This window comes from Vigna angularis, chromosome 2 (assembly GCF_016808095.1).
Source record: "Vigna angularis cultivar LongXiaoDou No.4 chromosome 2, ASM1680809v1, whole genome shotgun sequence".
In the NCBI taxonomy this organism is placed as follows: Eukaryota; Viridiplantae; Streptophyta; class Magnoliopsida; order Fabales; family Fabaceae; genus Vigna; species Vigna angularis.
Genome location: NC_068971.1, coordinates 32945626 through 32966524, shown reverse-complemented (window position 1 = coordinate 32966524; position 20899 = coordinate 32945626). Strand labels below are relative to the sequence as shown.

Sequence of the window (20899 nt, the reverse complement as noted above, 5' to 3'; positions counted from 1 at the left end):
GATGGATAATATAATATTTTCTTCAAGCGATTAATTAAATTTTTTGGGCATTTTGATTAAAACTTAAGCCCTTTTATTTGTACATCAAGTATTGATCTGGTTTTAAATTCTTAATTAAGTCCTTTGTCTCACTCATACCTACAGTGTAACTTACCTAGAAAACAGTTTCTACATTGGTTTAAATTTATGTAGGTTATCTTAATGTCAACGTAAATAATAAATTATAGAACCTATATTCTGTAGCAATGAATTTTTTTTGGGAAAACTCTAGCTAGCTTTGCCATCTATCGTTAAATTGGGGAAAGGAGAATCACTCATAAAAACCTTTGGCTGACGTCACGGCTTACGATTAGGAATGTTCAGAGTCAAAAATCGTTCACTCGATCTCATCAAGCTTATGAAAAAGAAAAATAAAAAGAAAACCAAGGAACACATTCACCAAGCTGTCGGCAGGTTAACTCTTAATAAAATACAAATTAAACAGATATGGAATATCAATTATCGTCATCAATATGCAATTACATCTCAATTCTCAATATGAGTAGCAGATTAGAGCCATGCTAATTTGTGGTTGGTTTGATTTATTATTAAAACATTTAAAAATTCACGTGTAAGCTGAAGTAAATTCGAAGGAATTAATACCTTATAATTGGATGAAAGCAAAAGGCTCTAGCACAATATATATATATATATATATATATATATAGAGGCTCACATTCTAAGTTCTATCAAACAGTTTGAAGATTCTTTTGTTCCAATCCATGTTCCAATGTTGGTTCCCCTGATCATGGAGCCTCTTGCATTATTTCTTTTCTCCATCATCTCCCTTAACACTTTCTCATCTCATGCTTCTCAACTCACTTACACAGATCATTGTGCTTCTGTGGTTCCAAACTCAACCCCCAATGAGTCCAAATTCAAAGACTTCCCACACGGCCCATTCCAAGTTGCTTACTACCTTGGTGGTGACACAATTGTTGGTGCTGACACTTTCCAGAAACTGAGACAGAAACAAGCTACCCTTCGATTCAAGAATGTGTATGAAACCGATGTCTTTGGCATACACAAACTTGGACTTACCTTGATAGTGAGAAGTGCCAGCTCTTATTACCGTGTGGGAAACTTCACGCGTGGAAAAAGATTGAAGAATCGGAAGCGTTTTCCAAGCTCAGTAACGTTTACTCTTGATGGGTTTTGGTCAGAATCTTCTGGGATGATTTGCATGGTTGGAGCAGGAACTGGCTATAGCATGAAACGATTGGAGGTTGTTCTCAAGCTTTACAATGTTGTTAATTCGAGAATTAATATTTCTACTTTGGTTACTGGAAGCTTGGAGAGTTTGAGTCCTCAGCATGAGGTGAGTTATTTCGAACCCATCTCTTTGTTTATTTTTCCAAGAATGGATTATGACTTTAGTTTGGATACAAAAGAAGCAAAAAATGTGTATTCTGATGAAGGTGAAGTAGTACCAGGTTTATCTATTAATCCGGTTAGTTTTTGCTCAAACATTTCTCCAATGATTAATGGAAAATTTGATTTGCAATACCAAAGCGAGTGCAGCTCTGCAAAGAATTGCAGTCCTGTTGTGGGGGATGCAAACCAATTGCCCTATATAATGTCTCTGAAAGAATTGGTTTGTTTAGATGTTAAGCATAGGGTGAGAGTATTGATTGGGTTTCGTAGTAGTGGTGGTGCTAGATGGTCTTTCAATCCTAATGCTACCTTAGTTGGAGAAGGGTGGTGGGATGAGGAAATGAACCAACTTTACATAGTTGGTTGCCATTTCTTGGGAATGGAAGAATCAATGGCTAGTGTTCATGTGGGTAATTGCTCAACTAGAATAAGCTTAAGGTTTCCAAAGATTTGGTCGATGAATGATGCAAGTAGCATTGTGGGCCAGATTTGGAGCAACAAAACTGTGGGGGATTCAGGTTATTTCAAGAGGATTGTTTTCAGAAGTTTTCACAACAGTAGAGTTGAAGTTTCTGGCACAAAGTATGAATATTTGCTACTTGACAGAGTGAGAAAGATGTGCCCAAGACAAGAACCTCATAAGAACAAGGGAGTGAGGTATCCAGATGTTTATTCTTCGGACATGAGATTTGACATGTCAGTTAGAATCTCTAAGAGGAGAGTGGCATGGGGTTATTCTGCTCCGTTGGTTGTCAATGATCAGATCCAAGAGTTGAATTCAGAAGGAACCTTTTCGTCTAATTCCAGCTATACAACCCCATCTAATTCTTCAAATTCACACAGCAATGGCTTGTACAATGTTAGCTACAGAATCAGCATGAATCTACTACCTAATGCCAGGTTAGGTGCACAAAAGTCTATGTTGAATACAACAACAAATGTAACTGAGGCAATGAATGTTTCAGCTGAGGGAATTTATGATGCTGAATCTGGAAGCTTATGTATGGTAGGTTGCAGAAGTCTTGGCTCAAAGAACGAAATACTATCAACAAATTCTCTGGATTGTGAAGTTATGGTTAAGTTTCAGTTCCCACCACTTGATACAAACAAAAATGGAGATTACATTAAAGGAAGTATAGTAAGCACACGAGAAAATTCAGACCCTCTTTACTTCAAACAACTGGATTTGACTTCAGCTGCATTTTACACGGCAGAAGCATCAAGAACCTTAAAGAAAGTAGATATGGAGGTTATAATGATTCTAGTTTGCACAACACTGGCATGTGTTTTTCTGGGTTTGCAACTCTGCCATGTGAAAAGAAATCCTGATATGGTTTCCTCAATCTCCTTTGTCATGTTATTGATTCTTACTTTGGGAAATATGGTACCCCTTGTTCTGAACTTTGAAGCACTCTTTGCACAAAATCATGACAATAAAAGCATTTTGCTTGGAAATGAATTGCTTGAAGTAAAGGAAATTTCTGTAAGGCTAATTGTAATGGTGGGTTTCTTGTTGCAACTCCGTCTCTTGCAGCTAATATGGTCAGCAAGAAAGAATGATACAAAACAAATGGAGCTTTGGATTGCTGAGAAGAGGGTTTTCTATGTGATTTTTACCTTACATGCAGCAGGGTTCTTGATTGCATTTCTTGTACACCAAAACAATACCCTGCATGGTGATGTAGTGTCTTCTTCTAGCCTTTCACAACTTCAATCCTTTTGGGAGAACTTGAAATCTTATACAGGATTGGTACTAGATGGCTTTCTCTTGCCTCAAATTTTGCTAAATTTGTTGAGGAATTCCAAGGGAAATGCTCTTTCTTGTTCATTTTACTATGGAATCAGTTTGGTCAAAGTAATTCCCCATGCATATGATCTCTTTGAGGCTCTTGTGTATGTGGATGGCTCATCCTTATATGAGGATGAAATTGCAGACTATTATTCCACTGCTTGGGATATAATCATTCCTCTGGTGAGCCTTTTGTTTGCTATAATCATCCATTTGCAGCAACGGTTTGGTGGTTGCACCATTATTTCTTGGAGAATAAAGGGCAAAGAAGAATATGAAAAGGTGCCTGTGGTGACTGAAAGATAGATCCAAAGAAATGTAGTAAATAAACAGAATGACTCATCCTTTGACCAGTCTTTTTCCATCTCTATGAGCTGCTAAATTTGTAACATGTTTGAGGTTTTATCATTGATTTCCACTCTATTAAATAGCCATGTTACTCCAATTACTGATGCGTGCACTCAGTCATAAATGTTGAATTCCATATTCAAACGCTCACTGATTTGATTGATGAGTCTCTCAATGCTGAAGTTTCTCTCTGATTATTTATGGTTTCAACAGCAATGCAGCATCTAATATTTGGAAATTTTTGTAGCCAAGATCTCCCACAAATTGCTATTGATCAAAATAGCAAAATCAAAATGGTTTTGTTAATTGGTTTTTATTAATTTTGAGATTTACTATTAAAGTCCATCCCAATAGCTTTTTAAAAAACATATACCTTAATTTCTTAACCATTAATCTGAATTAGCACCACCAGAAAATGCTCCTTCTCTTGTAACTTTAAGTAATCTTGTAGAACATTTGGTTTGCACAATTCACATGCACGTATCCTGTTTGAAACCAAATTGAAGTAAAGGTTACGTGGAAAAGTACTTAAAGAAATAAAGAAATAGTGGTTGCGTATAAAAGTAGGGATGAATAAATGGTCCAACGTAAACCGAATGAACAGAGGCGGGTTGGTTAGGTTTTTGAACCCACGGCCTAGCCTTTCAACTCATGGGTATTAGCTAGAAACGATAACGGCTAAGATTGGATATGCATGGTAACTTGACCTACAAATAAAAACTTAACTTATAATCTGTTTGTTACCTGTGTAGGTATATGTATTAGAAAAATCCATAAATATTTTAAAACTTGTCAAATAAAATTACAAAAAAATATAAATTAAATATAAATTAAAATTTTAATTTATTTTAAATTAAAATTAAAATTAAATTTTTATTTTATTTTTTTAGATAACGATAATATAATATTTACATCTAATCCATTTATCTAATCCGTTTATCTAATCATTTATAAAAAGGTGTTAAAATACTTATAAATAATAAATATCTGGAGATATTAATTATCTATAGCAGACTCGGATTTTTTTCTAACATATCGACTTGTTCAGTATACTAAATATGTAATTTTGATTAAATATTTAAAAGAGTTGTATTTAAGTTTAATTATTTATATTATCTTTTTCTATAGAGTCTTGTGATATATAAAGTTACTAAAATGTTTAAATTATTAAAAATATACTTAAAAGAAACCTCGTAAATGGAGTGCATGTGGAGGTTAGCAAACTCTTGTGTTGTGGATAGAGATGCGAGAACCATTTAGCCACAAAAAAAAAATTGCATAAAAATATTAACAGATCCATTTATCATCTTGTGATTTGACAATTTTCAAATCCACATGTTTTTTGTGCGTGGAAAAGTAAAGAATTGTGTTTTATAAGAAAAAAAAAAGTTGGAAATTAAGTAACATCTTTTGACGGATGAATGATAGGAATACATTTTCTAACCTACTTTTTATTATTGATCAAAACTCCATGGTCGTTAAGAGTAGTTTTTAATTAAATTGATTAACTATTTTATCAATTTCAATAAAAAATTATGCATGTATCAAGGAGTGAAACTATATCTGAAAAAGTGGTAATTTATGGTTCTTAATATATATGAAAAATATTTAACCGCGTTTACAATGAAATGGGTACATTAGTTAAGCTTCGTGATCTATCAAACTTTTGTAATTTTCAATAAATTTTAATCAACAGAAAATGTATGTAAAATAATGTATTATATTGGAGTGTATGTGTTATTTATAACTAACTTATTTATCCGACTTAAAATATATTATTATTTTCAGATATTCAATTGTTAAAGTTGTATTATATATTAATATCTCTAAAATCAAATAAAAATGATATTAATGAGAATATAAACAAAATTCATATTGTAATAAACTAATTCAATTATTTTATTTGTTAATACGTTGTTATTATATCTGGAGTTTGTCTTATTGTTATTACTCTACATATTAATATATTATAAAATCTATAAATATCACATTTCACATAGTACATCTAATAGTCTCAATTGCTTAGGAGTCAAGACTAATGATAATTTAAATATTCATTCCTCCTTCTATCATCTAAGACATATTTTAAGAACAAAATCATGAGAGAGTTACAAATTCTAAAGTGGATAATACCTTAAATACGGTGGTGGACCCTAACAACACAATCTCATCGAACTTGGAATTAGAACATTAACATCATGTATGAGAATGAAAACTCCCTTAACTCTCGATTGGGGTTTGTTCCAATACATAAGGGTTTATTAGGTCAAGCGTCTAAGTGTTTATTAGGAAAACTCAAAACTTAACAATGTGCTATATTAGAAAGGTTACGAAAAAAAGTTTTTCATCAACATTACTCAACCCCCTTCTAGTGTTTTTCAAGTAATTCACGAGCATATGTCATGTTCTAATGCATCAAAAGAGAATAATTATGACCATGGCATGCTTATGACACATTGTTGGGTCGATGTCGTTGGTGGAAAGAAAAAAGGACAAGTCTATAGTATAAGGCAACTTGCTGTAATTTACATGGCGATAAGAGGTAGTCTCAAGCATTAACCATCTTCTTCCACCAATGCTAACGACGTCGTTGTCCAACTCACGCAACGATAAGAAAGACATGACCAAGAATACATATATTTTAGGTAAGAGTTTGTCGGTTTCAAACAACTGGTCATGAGGTTGTTGTTTGAGTCTTCACAACCTCACTCCACCATCCCTCTAACCTAACTACGACCCTCTCTATCACACTCTGTCCCATATCACCCCACATCAGTCTAACCCACACCAGTCCAACAACCTTCAGAGCAGTAGAATAATGAACAAGAACAAGAGCATGTAGATGATGACTATTTAGATTATTAGTTATTTATGATTATGAATATATACTTGTTTTATACCTATGATGGTTGTACTAGGAGAGCCGACCGGCTAGGATGTTACCCTACAAAGCAAACATGTTTGACTCAAGTCAAGGACGTGTGCAACATCTTAACCATACAATCACATGAATGCACTTTGGTGTCAAGACGGACCGAACGTCCCACGCAAACAGGTACACTAGAGCAATTGGATTAAGACAAGCGCATAACGGACGACCATATTTAGGACAACCGACTTACTACATGAATTAAGGTAATTAGTGATTAGCGATATTGGGCTGAGATTGGGCCGTGATTAAGATTTCGCTAATCTCAAGCCCATACCGAAAACTATAAATACAGGTCAAAGGTAAGACGTAGGTGATTGCATTTACTGTGCATTTATTACTATTACATTGAGATACCGAACTGATAGCTTATTGACTTTAGCATCGGAGAACCTTTGGTAGGTACACCTTCGACCAATAGATTGAAGAGGAAGACTCGAGTTGAAAACCGGACGGTTCAAGAGCAGAAATTGTATAAGTGGTGGAAGTGACTCGACCTCACACCCGAAACAATGGTGTTTACATGATTCTTATGTTTTATAAACATAATTTGTTTATGTATATATAGAAACATGTTTAGTTTGATATTGTTCTTAATATTGAACAAGAACATTGAACAAGAACATTAAACTTATATTTGGTGGTTGGATATTGTTTATTGTAGGTTTGAAAGTCTCATTGTGGATTGGATATTATTTATTGTAGGTGTGATTGTCTCATTGTGGGTTGGATAATGTTTATTGCAAACATGATTATCTGAATGTAGGATAAACAACCAATACAAATTGCACTTGAATCTGTCACGACGTTAATGATAGATTTATCGAAGGATATATTTTTAGTAATTACTAACGCATACATCTTTCGATAATTACGGGTAAATATATTCTTTGATAATTACTGACAGATATATTCTTTGATAATTTCTGACAAATTTGTTTATTGATAATTACCGAAGACCAACATTCGTCGATAACAACATCGACAGCAAAATTATTATAGATTAGTGATTATTGATAATATTTGAAAACATATATTATTGATGATAATTGTTTTGATGAATTTCGTCTATTGTAATTTTTGTTTTCGTCGTAGTGAATCAAGACTTATTATTGTTATAAAAGAGAAAGAACAAAAATATCACTTTGAGAAAATTGGAGAAGCGGGAACTTTTAGAATTGGTGTATTTGTTTTTTAAAGCCTTAAGTTACCTAATATTGCAGGTTGTTTGCTAGATTCAATTTGTGGATAGAAAGTGGTAAGATGGAATGCTAATAATTATTTTTTATTGTTCTTTTAAAACGAGGGGCTCGTCGATAGAGAAATTTACAGAAAGGGTGTTTAAATACATTCGTGTAAGAGCGTTGTAATTTTTGAATTTTTAAAATTCTAAATCATATCCAAACCAAACCATAAAAAGGGATTAAATTTAAATAAATCCAAATTGTTTAAAAACCCATTTTATATATTATTGTTAAAAAGTGTTTTAATATAACCAATTATTTTGCTTTGTTTTTAAAACGGTTTTATGTATAAACACTAGTACAAAAATTGCGTACGTCAAATATTATGGGCTTTTAATGCTGAATTTGTGAACGATATCAGGACACGTTAAATTGACGCCGAACGTCGAATTTTGTGAATATACGACATTAATATGTTTTTTTTTTGTTTTTTTTCATTAATTGTGATAATTTTTTACAACTCTACGAAGACTTGAAAAGCAGAAAAACACTATGAATGTTTAATGTAGTATCAACAACAAATAACAATAACCACCAACAAACAAGTTCAATCAAATAACAACAACAAACAAGTTCAACCAAACAACAATAAACAAGTTCAAAAAAATAAAATAATAAATAAGTTCAACAAATAAGTTCTTCAAAACGAAAATGAAAACTAACCTGAGTTCATCGGAATAAAGTGTCGTCGCTAGTGACAGAGAAAACAGAATGCGCCTATGAAGGACAAGAGCACGAAAATAATCTGTCAAAACAAACAAAAATCATACATAAAATAATTAATTAACATGCATTTGTATCAAATGAAAGAAATATTACATTTGATGGTTATCAAACTTCGTTCGAGAAAATTTTGAGAAGAGAAGAGGGTCTCGCGCTAAGATAAAGTGAATGAATTTTCAATCTCCCGCTCAAATTTTTATTGAATTCACTAACCTTTTAACATCTAACATTGGGACATTCAATGTTTTATATCATTTACATCGAATTACAATTCTAAACAACGTTTAATAATTACATTTATTTACAAAAAATGTCATCGATCAATTTTAACATTAGCTATTTAGTAGTTGAACGTTGAATGCGTAACGTTATATACTATTTTTGTACTACTTAAATTTGGTTGTAAAATCAAATTTAAATTAGAAAAGGTTCAATATGATCATTTTCTAATTTTCAAACACTAAATTGAAGCAATTCAACGACAATTAATACCAAAACATATATTAGATAAAGTTAGTTTGACGTTTTTAAAATATGAAGTAGTTGGGTTTTAAACATACCCAATCATGGTTTAAGAAAATCTCTCCAAGGTACAAGTTAACATTCAGATGATTAATTATTATATTTTACTAGTAATGAGGATTTTTCATTACCATAAATAATATCTATCATAGTCAATGACTTAGATGCACTTAAGGTACGCTCAAACAAGAAAAATCGATTATGGTTAGGGCTTTCATTTTTCATTGGAGTTTGGGTCATTTTCATGTAGTTTAGAAAATTTTGGTTATGTTATGTAAAACTCAAACACCTACTTTCTAATTTAATGATATTGTTGAGAAAGCGAATATTTAGGAGATTCAAATAAGAATAACTTTTGTGCAAGACCTCTCATGACAATATAAAAATGTTACGTGTTTTGTTATACCATTATATTTATATATATTGCACTTCTTGTACTTTTAATGTTTAGTTTTCCTTTCAGTAGTTTTGAATACTCTCTTTCTCATAATTAGGGATAAAAACGAGATATATAATGGATATGATTTTCATTGTCTCATAATTATCTTTACAGAAAAAAATAATCTTTATTCCTATATTCATATCCAACAATCAAACAAGTATAATATTTTTATTTCATCTCACCCATATTTTTATTTTTTATATCCAATTTTTTACTATTTTAATATTTATTTATTATTTTTTATAATAAAAATAAAAATCATTATAAATTAAATATGAAATTATCAAATATTCAATATTAAAATATTTATTTTTATTTTTTTAATATAAAATATTTAGAAATAAATTATAATGGTATACATTTTAAATTAGCAAATAAAATTTTAGGAGAACAAAAAAGTTATTAAGTTTATACAAAGTTGATAAAATTAAAAAATAATTTTAAAAAATTACAAAAATAAAAGAGTATCTAGGTTTAAACATGTTTTAAATATATATCTCTTAGTTTTTTTCTCTAAATTCTTATGAATTTTGAATTTTCTTTTTAATACATCAATAAAAATTATAATACTTGAATGAAATTACACAAAGAACAAAGATTAAATTTATATATAATAATTTAAATTTAGCATAATCTTTCATTTTTTAAACTTCGATCCAACAGATCTATGTTGGATGGTCATAAACAAGATTAAAGATATTAAATTATTATATTATATTAAATAAAATTTCTTTATATAATCACAATGATAAAATTATACTTATGAAAAAAGTAAAAATATCCAAATGTGAGATATAAATACTATTTGATTGACTATAGTTAATAACATACCATCTGAAGATTACGTTGGAGAGGTAAGTTGATTTCATGATATAAGACATATAAAACAAGTCAAACAATTAGGAGAGAGAAAAAGTGTGTAATGTAAGAAAAAAATGTATAAAATTGAAAACTAAGAGAATAATATATATATATATTTATAAATTCTTTAGGTTACCTAATAAATTGTGTGTATTTTAGTAATTTAAACGGGACGAGATGAGTATTAGGACAAATATGAAAACGGTATCAACAAGTATTAGAAAGTGGGTTTTTAAGCCTAACTCAACCCCACAAATCGACTTGTAAGGTGAGGTTTGCACCTCACTTATATATTATAATTTGACCTTATTTCTAGTCCATGTGGGACTTCCAACAACAAGACTGGTATGTACATACCCATTCGTCCTCATAGCCAATTGAAATAATCGGCATACCCATATGCATATTAAGTCAATGTAGAGATTTCTTCTCAAAACTAAGAGTGAGTTCAGACAATATCCCCATGAACGAATTTAGACAATACCTTCGAAAACAAATTTAATTGCCATCCTTACTCATAACTAATATCAAAAGTGATTTAGTATTCAATATCCTTTGGAAATAAATTTTATCCATTTATTACTTCTTAAAATATACTATTCATATAAAAGCTAAGTCCGATATCCTATTGTATTATGCACTCATTTCTTATCATTTTTTTTCCAATAAGTAGTTGATTTAATACGATAAGTATTGACATATTTATTTGAACACAAAATTAAAATTCATCCATATTCTATACTTTTACACATTTTAGTGCAGAAACTTTAAAAATGAATAAATATAATTTTTTTAACATAACTACATTAACTTTTTTGGGCTTGCTAAATGATGTTTTAAACTAATATTTGAGTTGAAATGTGTCAAACAATATAAACAACTCAAACACTAACCTGAAATGTTTTCAATACGTCCAAAAAAATTAATACAATTGGATTAAAATGACTATATCAATTCATTTTTAAAGTTTAGAACATAATATATCAAAGTTTAGGAGAGAGAAATTTTAATTTTGCATTCAAGTTTAGAAACTAAAAGCATATTTAACTCAATTTTATATTATATAATACAAAAATTGTACACTAAATACAATAATTGTATTTTTGTTTAAACTTTATTAATTGAGTTTACGTTTGAGATGTAGTAATTGTCTTTGTTAAAGGAAAAACTAACTGGTAATATATAATTAATCTTGAAAAACCAATAAGAATTTTAAATTTACAAAACAAAATGTAAAGAACTTCAATGTTAATGTTAATATTTTTCTTTAATAAACACACATGGCAATTACTCAATATTAAACATTAGTAGAATTTAAATAAAATTAACAAAATTAGAGTTTTTGTATTTAATTATAATTTATTTTTTATTGTGATAAACACAAAAATATGTCTATTGAACCAGCTAATTACCTTATCGTATTGTTTTAGTTGGTTTTCTTCTACATGATATCACATTGAATATTTTTTAGAACGGCCACAATATAAAATTGCAATTTAGAACTCAATGGCAGAGGTTAATGATAAACCATATTTTTCACCCTGATGCATATAAAAACCATATTTTACAAATTAGAACTCAAAGTGGAAGTTACCTGTTTTACATGTAATTTGGATTTTAAATGATTTATAAAACACGAAATCAAAATATTTTAAAAGAATTTATGAATTTAAAGAATTTTACGCATATAAAAAAGTTATAAGTTTTATATATCTGTAAGTAAAATACATCTTTGTCTATATCATCCTATTAATTAAATACATCAAAGTATCTTTCAGTGGTAGTCAATTATAATATTATGGTAAATTATATTATCATAACAAACTAACCTACATAAACAGAAAATAATAATATTAAAAAAATAATAACAAATAACAAAATAAATAAGAAAAATTTAAACTCATAAAAATATAAACTTATATTCATGTGCATGTTATTTTGGTAATCTTATTATTTTATAATAATTAGTGTCATTATGAGTTTATTTAGGCACTAGCAGTCATTTATAATATGAAGAATAAATCATAGTACATCACTACTTTTTTACTTTATTTCTCCTTTTGACAGAGACCTAAGTTGTTTTATGCAATTTAAGGTAGTGTTAACCTATGTATCTACGTTATAATATTAAAAGTACGAGTTACGTATTACTTTCACTTTAAAAATAATAATTTATATATCATTTCACTTATAAATGAATCTCAATGTTGCTATAAAATGTGATAATGACATGATGTTTAAAATCCAACAGTGTAATAAAACAAAACTGACTTATGTTTCGACGACGGTTGGAACTGTAAGGACCTAAATATTTTTTAGGGGATGGTGTATGGACCAAGCATATGTTGATAATTGATGTGGTGGGGGCGTCCTTTGATGATTGGTATGGTAGGGAAGGGCTTCACGTGGGCGGCTGTTGAAGAGGTGGGGGAGAAGCTTTAAGTGGGCAGCAGGCTTGAGTGGTGAGTCTCACCACCTGGAAGTGCTACAGCCGCCAAGGAAACACCATCATCACCTTCTTAAGTGGATTGGACATTGAGGATGGAAAGGAGGACGGCTGAGGTTCGTCCAGCTGGCACCAGTGCAGGATCTTCCTTCCCTTTAAAAGAACCTATGGATTCAAGGGGGCTGGGGTTCGACAGATTAAATTGGTTGCTGCAAAAACATCTATGGGAGGGTGAAGTGGAGATCTTGTAGATTTGGAAGGAGATTAAGACTCTGCATTTCAAGATCAAAGGAAGTCTTCAAGAGGTAAGGGGAGTTAGATTTTTCGTTTGATTATTGAATTTTACTGTCTTTGAAGCAAATCTGGGAATTTGGGGATGAAAATTTGGGATTTTTGGGTTTCTGGAAATCTGCTGCGTTTCTGAAGAATTTTGCAGAACGCGCGTTCGTTCCAAATGGCTCGACCAATTAGTGGTCGGCCAAATAGTATGAGCGTTCGTCCTTAAATATTGAATTGAGCGTTCGTCCTTAAAATATTGAATTGAGCGTTCGTCCTTATATATTGAATTGAGCGTTCGTCCTTAAAATATTGAATTGAGCGTTCGTCCTTAAAATATTGAATTGAGCGTTCGTCCTTAAATATTGAATTGAGCGTTCGTCCTTAAAATATTGAATTGAGCGTTCGTCCTTAAGTATTGAATTGAGCGTTCGTCCTTAAATATTGAATTGAGCGTTCGTCCTTAAATCTTAAATTGAGCGTTCGTCCTGTCGAGTGTAGCGTTCGGTCTTAATATGGATTCTTAAAACGGTCGGTTTTGATGTCCTAGTGAAAATAACGTTCGGTCTTAGTAAATTAGTGATTATACGTTCGTCCAAACAGTATACGTTCGTCCACACAGTATACGTTCGTCCACACAGTGTTTATTCGGCCTCCTCGTATTTGATCTGTATAGCGTTCGTCCCAGTGAGCATCCCTAGGTATAGGCGAGCGTTCGTATTAGTAGCAATCGGTTTTGGAACGTTCGTTCAATAAGTATTGAGAGTTAGATCTTTATAACGTTCGACCTTATTGTGTTTGGTAAATAACGTTTGTCCAATAGTGGTCGGCGAATAGTGTTCATCCAAAGTGCATTCAGGTGAATGAGCATTCGGCCTGGTGTCGAAAATAGCGTTCGTTCAGTAACGTTCGTCCAACAATGTTCAGTGAATAGTGCTCGTCCAAATAGTATTTTACAAATATGTTGAATTTTAAGTTCCTTTGCTTTTGGGTTGAATTATGTGTACCAATGTTTGGAATATTGTCTGTGACATGAATTATGTGAAAATATGTGAATGTATGAGATATGTTGGAATTGTTGTGATAATATGGTGGTATCTGATTATTCATAATTGGGGTTAAGGTTCAAAGTAACAGTATAATTCATGGACGTAATTCCATGATCCTCAAGGAGAGGATACATGGTGGTGATTTGGGGTGTACAGAATGATTTCATGGTAGCTCAGTCTTGGGGGTTTTCCTGACGCTCCAATGGTCTTTCATTCTCAATTAGAGAGGATTGATCCATGTGGTGAGGAGTAGCAGGAGGTCCTAGTCTTGGAGGCTTCCAGGATGCTCTAGGGCGCGGAACGGACTAACCTCGTGAGGGTGGTAGGGTGGAACCCATTGGCAATGGCTTTGCAAAGCAGTAGAGGCCACCACGAGTGCATAACCCGCCATAGCTCGGTAATCATTCTAGTCCGGACGAGTCGGGGTATAAAGTAACAAGTCTTGTGATGTCAATTTACCATGTTTGGATGACTTTTGCATGTTGTGTGAATGGGTGGAATTGTGGTTTAATGAATATGCTCTAATTGCTCTTTTATACGAATCTAAGTATGATAACGTTGAATTAACTGTGCTATCTGTATAACATGCTTTTTATATCTAGCTCACCCTTGCATTGTTTTTGTTATGTGCTGTTTGGGTATGTTTCTTTGGCGATGATCATCCACTTGGATGGGAGCAGATGTTGTCGCGGAGATTCCCTTGGAGGAAGAGCTGGAGGTTGCTGATATTGCGGAGTAGTCTTCTTAGAGTTTCCTGATTGAACACTTGTAGTGTTTAATCCTTTCAACTGTTTAAGTTTAAATTTTTACTCCTTTTATTTGGATGATTGTAATTTCGCACTTAAATTACACGTCTTACTCCGACTGTTCTCTATATTTTGGATGTTAACGTCTTTATTATATAATATTGGTTATTATATAATTGGGATGTTACATTAATGGTATCAGAGCAGTTCTTCCTTAGAAACCTGTAGGTTGTGGGTGTGCACTGTTTGTGATTGTGAATTCTGGTCAGTTTGTAAGAAGTTACATTAGTTTCTTTGAGTTAGAGTAATAGTCTTTCTCACTGTGTGAACAGAAGATGGCAACTAGACTTCCTCTTTCCCTCGAACCGTGCAGTCTGAATCTAATGGAATGTTGGAGTCTGTACTTCAGGCATTGTAACAACAAAATGCTGCATTGGTGCAACAAAAGACCATTGCGTTACAGAATCTAGAAGTCGCAAGGGTATCTGCCGAGAACGCGAGAGTGGCCTCTAAGAACATTCAAAAACAATTCATTGAAGTGTTGACTAGTGGCAGAACCACTCAGGGTGCTTTTTCCTCTGTCATTCCTGTTTAAGAGTGGAGCCTAGAGAATTTTCTTCTACACAACTAAATTTTGTGGCGATACTAGTTTCGATGAAGTAGACCCATGGTTTAGAGATTTTGGATGTGAATCGAAATCAAAGTCGAGTTGACAAGACTCAGAAGAACAAATCATTTGGGGAAAAGTAAGGCAAGAAACCCTATCAGCAACCCAACCGCTTGTACCTACATCAGTAACGTATTATCAAGGTGATGGTGTTCACTACAAGAGAGACTGCCTTAAACTCTCTGGGGTGAAGATTGAAGAGAAGAAATGCTTTGTTTGGAATACTTTAGTATACTAGTGAGTGATCAAGGATTCGAACTGGTGGTTTTACCCCAACATCAGGACAAATCCCGACCAGTTCAGTTTGTGTTGGATGCCCAATTATCGTCGCCGGATGCAAGTTCATAGTGAACTTGATCTTTTTATCTCTTCAAGGCCTGGATGTCATTCTGGGAATGGATTGGTTGACTGTCAACCATATTCTTCTTGACTGTGGTTGAAAGTAGTTGGTGTTTCCCGACTCAGATGGTTTGGAGCTGATCTCGATCAAGGAAGTCTTGACGGATGTTAGGAATGGAGCCATGTATTTTGTGGTGTTAGCTCAACGGAAATTGTGATATATAAGTATATACGAGTTAGGATGTTTCAAATTCAATTGTGATACTTCAGTGGTTATATTGTTTGGCGCAGTTAGTGGTATAATTTGTGTAGATACTTTGAAGGATATAATTTTATGTGCTGTTGTTTCATAATTGGAATATTATAAATATGTGTTAGCATAAGAGTATAAAAATGAAAGCTATTCTCAAAGGAATTAAATTTTATTTTTGGAAATGAATAAGACAATAGCGTATGATATGACAAATAGCATATATTTCATTAACTCAGGTCTATAAGATCATGGGGACTACATATTTTTCCAAATCTCATAGTTATAACCAGATACCTTAATATTCGTGTGAAAATGGTACCACACACGTTAAACAAACATACATAAAGAGCAAAGCAGATAAAGGTCACACATTGCATAATTAAAATAAAATGTTCGCGAGTTGGCCACAAGTGACCATTAAGAGTACAGTCCATAAAATACAGTAAATAAATAAAAATAGTCCCCCTAAGGAGACTACTGATCGGCGAGCGACAACCTCAAGGAAAGCTCTGTGGAAGGAGCTTGGGTGCGAAACGGCATGGGTTGAGTAACTCTCTCTTCTTCTTTGCGTATAACGGGAATGGGAAAGAGATCTAAGAGCTTCGGAGTCTGTGGAAGTACCCATGAAGGATCTGCGGAAGTGAAAAAAAAAATGGTAGTCAGAGTTAAATAAAATAAATAAAGGGAAAGAAGAGGAAAGGAAAGAAGATTTACCATATATATACGGAGGAAGGAGGGTAAATGAAGATCCAGGTGTATCAGGGATGCTTTGGTGCCAGCCTCGATTCTTCACCCGATTTCCATGGTTTTGAAACCAACAATAGACGCTGTATTCTCCGACTTCCCCGTACTCCTGGAGTCGTCCTGTAATCTCGCGAACTTGATCTCGACTAGGATTGATGATCCCGTGGTTGTAGATGTTCAGCAAGATTCTAACTTGTTCCAGGGTAGACCGCCATCGTTTATGAACTGTCTTGGCTTCCATATCCATTTTCTAAGTTTTTGTGCATAAAGTAAAAAGTAAAAAGATTTATTACAGTGAAGTCAGGTTCCAATTTAAGTTAAGTTTTTCATTTTGCTTCTTCTTTTTAGTTCAATTTTCATTGTCCAACTTTTGAAGTCTCAATGTCCAAAAAAATAGATCTGTTTCACGGTCCTCGCAAATGTTCCTAAACGGATCTACATTCAAGTTTGTTCGTGTCCATTTTGTTCATACAAATAAAGTTTTCTTTTTCTAAGTTTCATTTTTATGGGGTACGTGGCGTTGTTCTACCCGATTGTCTCTGCCATACCTTCAAACGAAGGGAGATTAACGTCTGGTTTCCAGCCGATATACCCCTTATCTTTGTTAAGACAGTGTGTTCTTAGCCTTAGTTATTAAAAATGAAAAATAGAAGAAGAAAGCAAGTAAAGGAGCAGAAGTAAATAACAAGCGGAAAGTAAAGAAGAGAGCATAATATAATTGCGAGTAATAAAAGCTCAGAAAAGAAAAAGTGCATAAAAGGAAGCAGAGAGGAGAAAGGAAAGAAAAGAAGGAAGAAGTAAAGAAGAAGGAGAAGCGGGGTAAAGGAAAGGAAGAGATAAGAGAAAAGGAATACTTACTCGCCACGGAGCAAAGCCTTGGAACATGAAAGTTGAAGTTTGGCTGGAAAGGTTTCCGATCTCGCGTTCAAGCTCTCCGATCTCCAACACTCAGGCGTTCAGATCTCACAAACTCTCTCACTAAGAAGATCTCTCTCACACGCTCCAAAATCTCAACGTTTCCAAGTGTCACCCAACGCGGCTAGCTCCTCCTTTTTATAGCCAAAAATCTCACTGTGTCCACAGTTCCGGTCATGCATACCGGAGTCTTTAATAGTATCGGTTAAAAAAAAATTAATAGTATGCGATTTTTATCATATTTTGGGAGTATGAAACATTCAATTAGAGAGGATCTCTTGCTTTATGAGTGAGTGTAAATATGACCTGATTTTGGTGTGAGATGTGATATGTATGTTAACCCAGAACTGTCTCCTTGTATGAAGGGTGGGAGTTGTCCTCATAAGCTCTTTGAGCGGTGGGAACTGCCCGGATAAGTTTATTATACGAGTTGTGGGAGGCAACTCTACATAAGAGTTAAAGGACGAAGATGAGAGAAACTTACCTCAACTTGTTCTGATAAGCTTAATTTTCGAGGACGAAAATTTTTGTGTTGGGGAGAATGTAAGGACCTAAATATTTTTTAGGGGATGGTGTATGGACCAAGCGTATGTTGATAATTGATGTGGTGGGGGCGTCCTTTGATGATTGGTATGGTAGGGAAGGGCTTCACGTGGGCGGCTGTTGAAGAGGTGGGGGAGAAGCTTTTAGTGGGCAGCAGGCTTGAGTGGTGAGTCTCACCACCTGGAAGTGCTACAGCCGCCAAGGAAACACCATCATCACCTTCTTAAGTGGATTGGACACTGAGGATGGAAAGGAGGACGGCTGAGGTTCGTCCAGCTGGCACCAGTGCAGGATCTTCCTTCCCTTTAAAAGAACTTATGGATTCAAGAGGGCTGGGGTTCGGCAGATTAAATTGGTTGCTGCAAAAACATCTATGGGAGGGTGAAGTGGAGAGCTTGTAGATTTGGAAGGAGATTAAGACTCTGCATTTCAAGATCAAAGGAAGTCTTCAAGAGGTAAGGGGAGTTAGATTTTTCGTTTGATTATTGAATTTTACTGTCTTTGAAGCAAATCTGGGAATTTGGGGATGAAAATTTGGGATTTTTGGGTTTCTGGAAATCTGCTGCGTTTCTGCAGAATTCTGCAGAACACGCGTTCGTTCCAAATGGCTCGACCAATTAGTGGTCGGCCAAATAATATGAGCGTTCGTCCTTAAATATTGAATTGAGCGTTCGTCCTTAAAATATTGAATTGAGCGTTCGTCCTTATATATTGAATTGTGCGTTCGTCCTTAAATATTGAATTGAGCGTTCGTCCTTAAAATATTGAATTGAGCGTTCGTCCTTAAATATTGAATTGAGCGTTCGTCCTTAAATCTTAAATTGAGCGTTCGTCCTGTCGAGTGTAGCGTTCGGTCTTAATATGAATTCTTAAAATGGTCGGTTTTGATGTCCTAGTGAAAATAACGTTCGGCCTTAGTAAATTAGTGATTATACGTTCATCCAAACAGTATCCATTCGTCCACACAGTATACGTTCGTCCACACAGTGTTTATTCGGCCTCCTCGTATTTGATCTGTATAGCGTTCGTCCCAGTGAGCATCCCTAGGTATAGGCGAGCGTTCGTATTAGTAGCAATCGATTTTGGAACGTTCGTTCAATAAGTATTGAGAGTTAGATCTTTATAACGTTCGACCTTATTGTGTTTGGTAAATAACGTTTGTCCAATAGTGGTCGGCGAATAGTGTTCATCCAAAGTGCATTCAGGTGAATGAGCGTTCGGCCTGGTGTGGAAAATAGCGTTCGTTTAGTAACGTTCGTGCAACAGTGTTCAGTGAATAGTGCTCGTCCAAATAGTATTTTACAAATATGTTGAATTTTAAGTTCCTTTGCTTTTGGGTTGAATTATGTGTACCAATGTTTGGAATATTGTCTGTGACATGAATTATGTGAAAATATGTGAATGTATGAGATATGTTGGAATTGTTGTGATAATATGGTGGTATCTGATTATTCATAATTGGGGTTAAGGTTCAAAGTAACAGTATAATTCATGGACGTAATTCCATGATCCTCAAGGAGAGGATACATGGTGGTGATTTGGGGTGTACAGAATGATTTCATGGTAGCTCAGTCTTGGGGGTTTTCCTGACGCTCCAATGGTCTTTCATTCTCAATTAGAGAGGATTGATCCATGTGGTGAGGAGTAGCAGGAGGTCCTAGTCTTGGAGGCTTCCAGGATGCTCTAGGGCGCGGAACGGACTAACCTCGTGAGGGTGGTAGGGTGGAACCCATTGGCAATGGCTTTGCAAAGCAGTAGAGGCCACCACGAGTGCATAACCCGCCATAGCTCGGTAATCATTCTAGTCCGGACGAGTCGGGGTATAAAGTAACAAGTCTTGTGATGTCAATTTACCATGTTTGGATGACTTTTGCATGTTGTGTGAATGGGTGGAATTGTGGTTTAATGAATATGCTCTAATTGCTCTTTTATACGAATCTAAGTATGATAACATTGAATTAACTGTGCTATCTGTATAACATGCTTTTTATATCTAGCTCACCCTTGCATTGTTTTTGTTATGTGCTGTTTGGGTATGTTTCTTTGGCGATGATCATCCACTTGGATGGGAGCAGATGTTGTCGCGGAGATTCCCTTGGAGCAAGAGCTGGAGGTTGCTGATATTGCGGAGTAGTCTTCTTAGAGTTTCCTGATTGAACACTTGTAGTGTTTAATCCTTTCAACTGTTTAAGTTTAAATTTTTACTCCTTTTATTTGGATGACTGTAATTTCGCACTTAAATTACACGTCTTACTCCGACTGTTCTCTATATTTTGAATGTTAACGTCTTTATTATATAATATTGGTTATTATATAATTGGGATGTTACAGGAACAGAAAAATACTCATATAGATCTGGTTAGGATAAGCTTTAACTATGATTTTGATATCATATTAGAAAGTGGGTTCAAGTCTAATTCAACCCCAAAAAACTGGCTGGTAAGATAAGATTTGCATTTCACTTATTACAGTTTAGCTTTAAAAATGGAATTTCCAATGTAGTTTTTTATTACTAGACACGTATATACGTGTCTCCTATTTATAAGAGTGAAAGTATACAAGAAAACTACCGTTTGAACTAAAAAATATAATACTTCCCCTTAATTTATAATTTATGCACATGCTTGAACTATTCCTAACTCATCTCTCA

At 33.8% G+C, this 20899-nt stretch overlaps 2 protein-coding genes across 2 annotated transcripts; one reads left to right on the top strand and one right to left on the bottom strand.

Annotated features, from left to right (window-relative positions):
* The first annotated feature begins 787 nt into the window (after positions 1–787).
* On the top strand, positions 788–3508 carry LOC108318679 (uncharacterized). Its single transcript, XM_017556297.1, has one exon. The coding sequence runs from the start codon at positions 788–790 to the stop codon at positions 3506–3508; it is 2721 nt and encodes a 906-aa protein (XP_017411786.1).
* Positions 3509–16262: 12754 nt separating this feature from the next.
* On the bottom strand, positions 16263–17790 carry LOC128195651 (WUSCHEL-related homeobox 8-like). Its single transcript, XM_052873989.1, has 3 exons — positions 17650–17790; positions 16762–17041; positions 16263–16679 (listed from the first exon to the last, which is right to left on the bottom strand). The coding sequence occupies exons 1-3, from the start codon at positions 17674–17676 to the stop codon at positions 16522–16524; spliced, it is 465 nt and encodes a 154-aa protein (XP_052729949.1). The 5' UTR covers positions 17677–17790; the 3' UTR covers positions 16263–16521.
* Positions 17791–20899: the final 3109 nt, after the last annotated feature.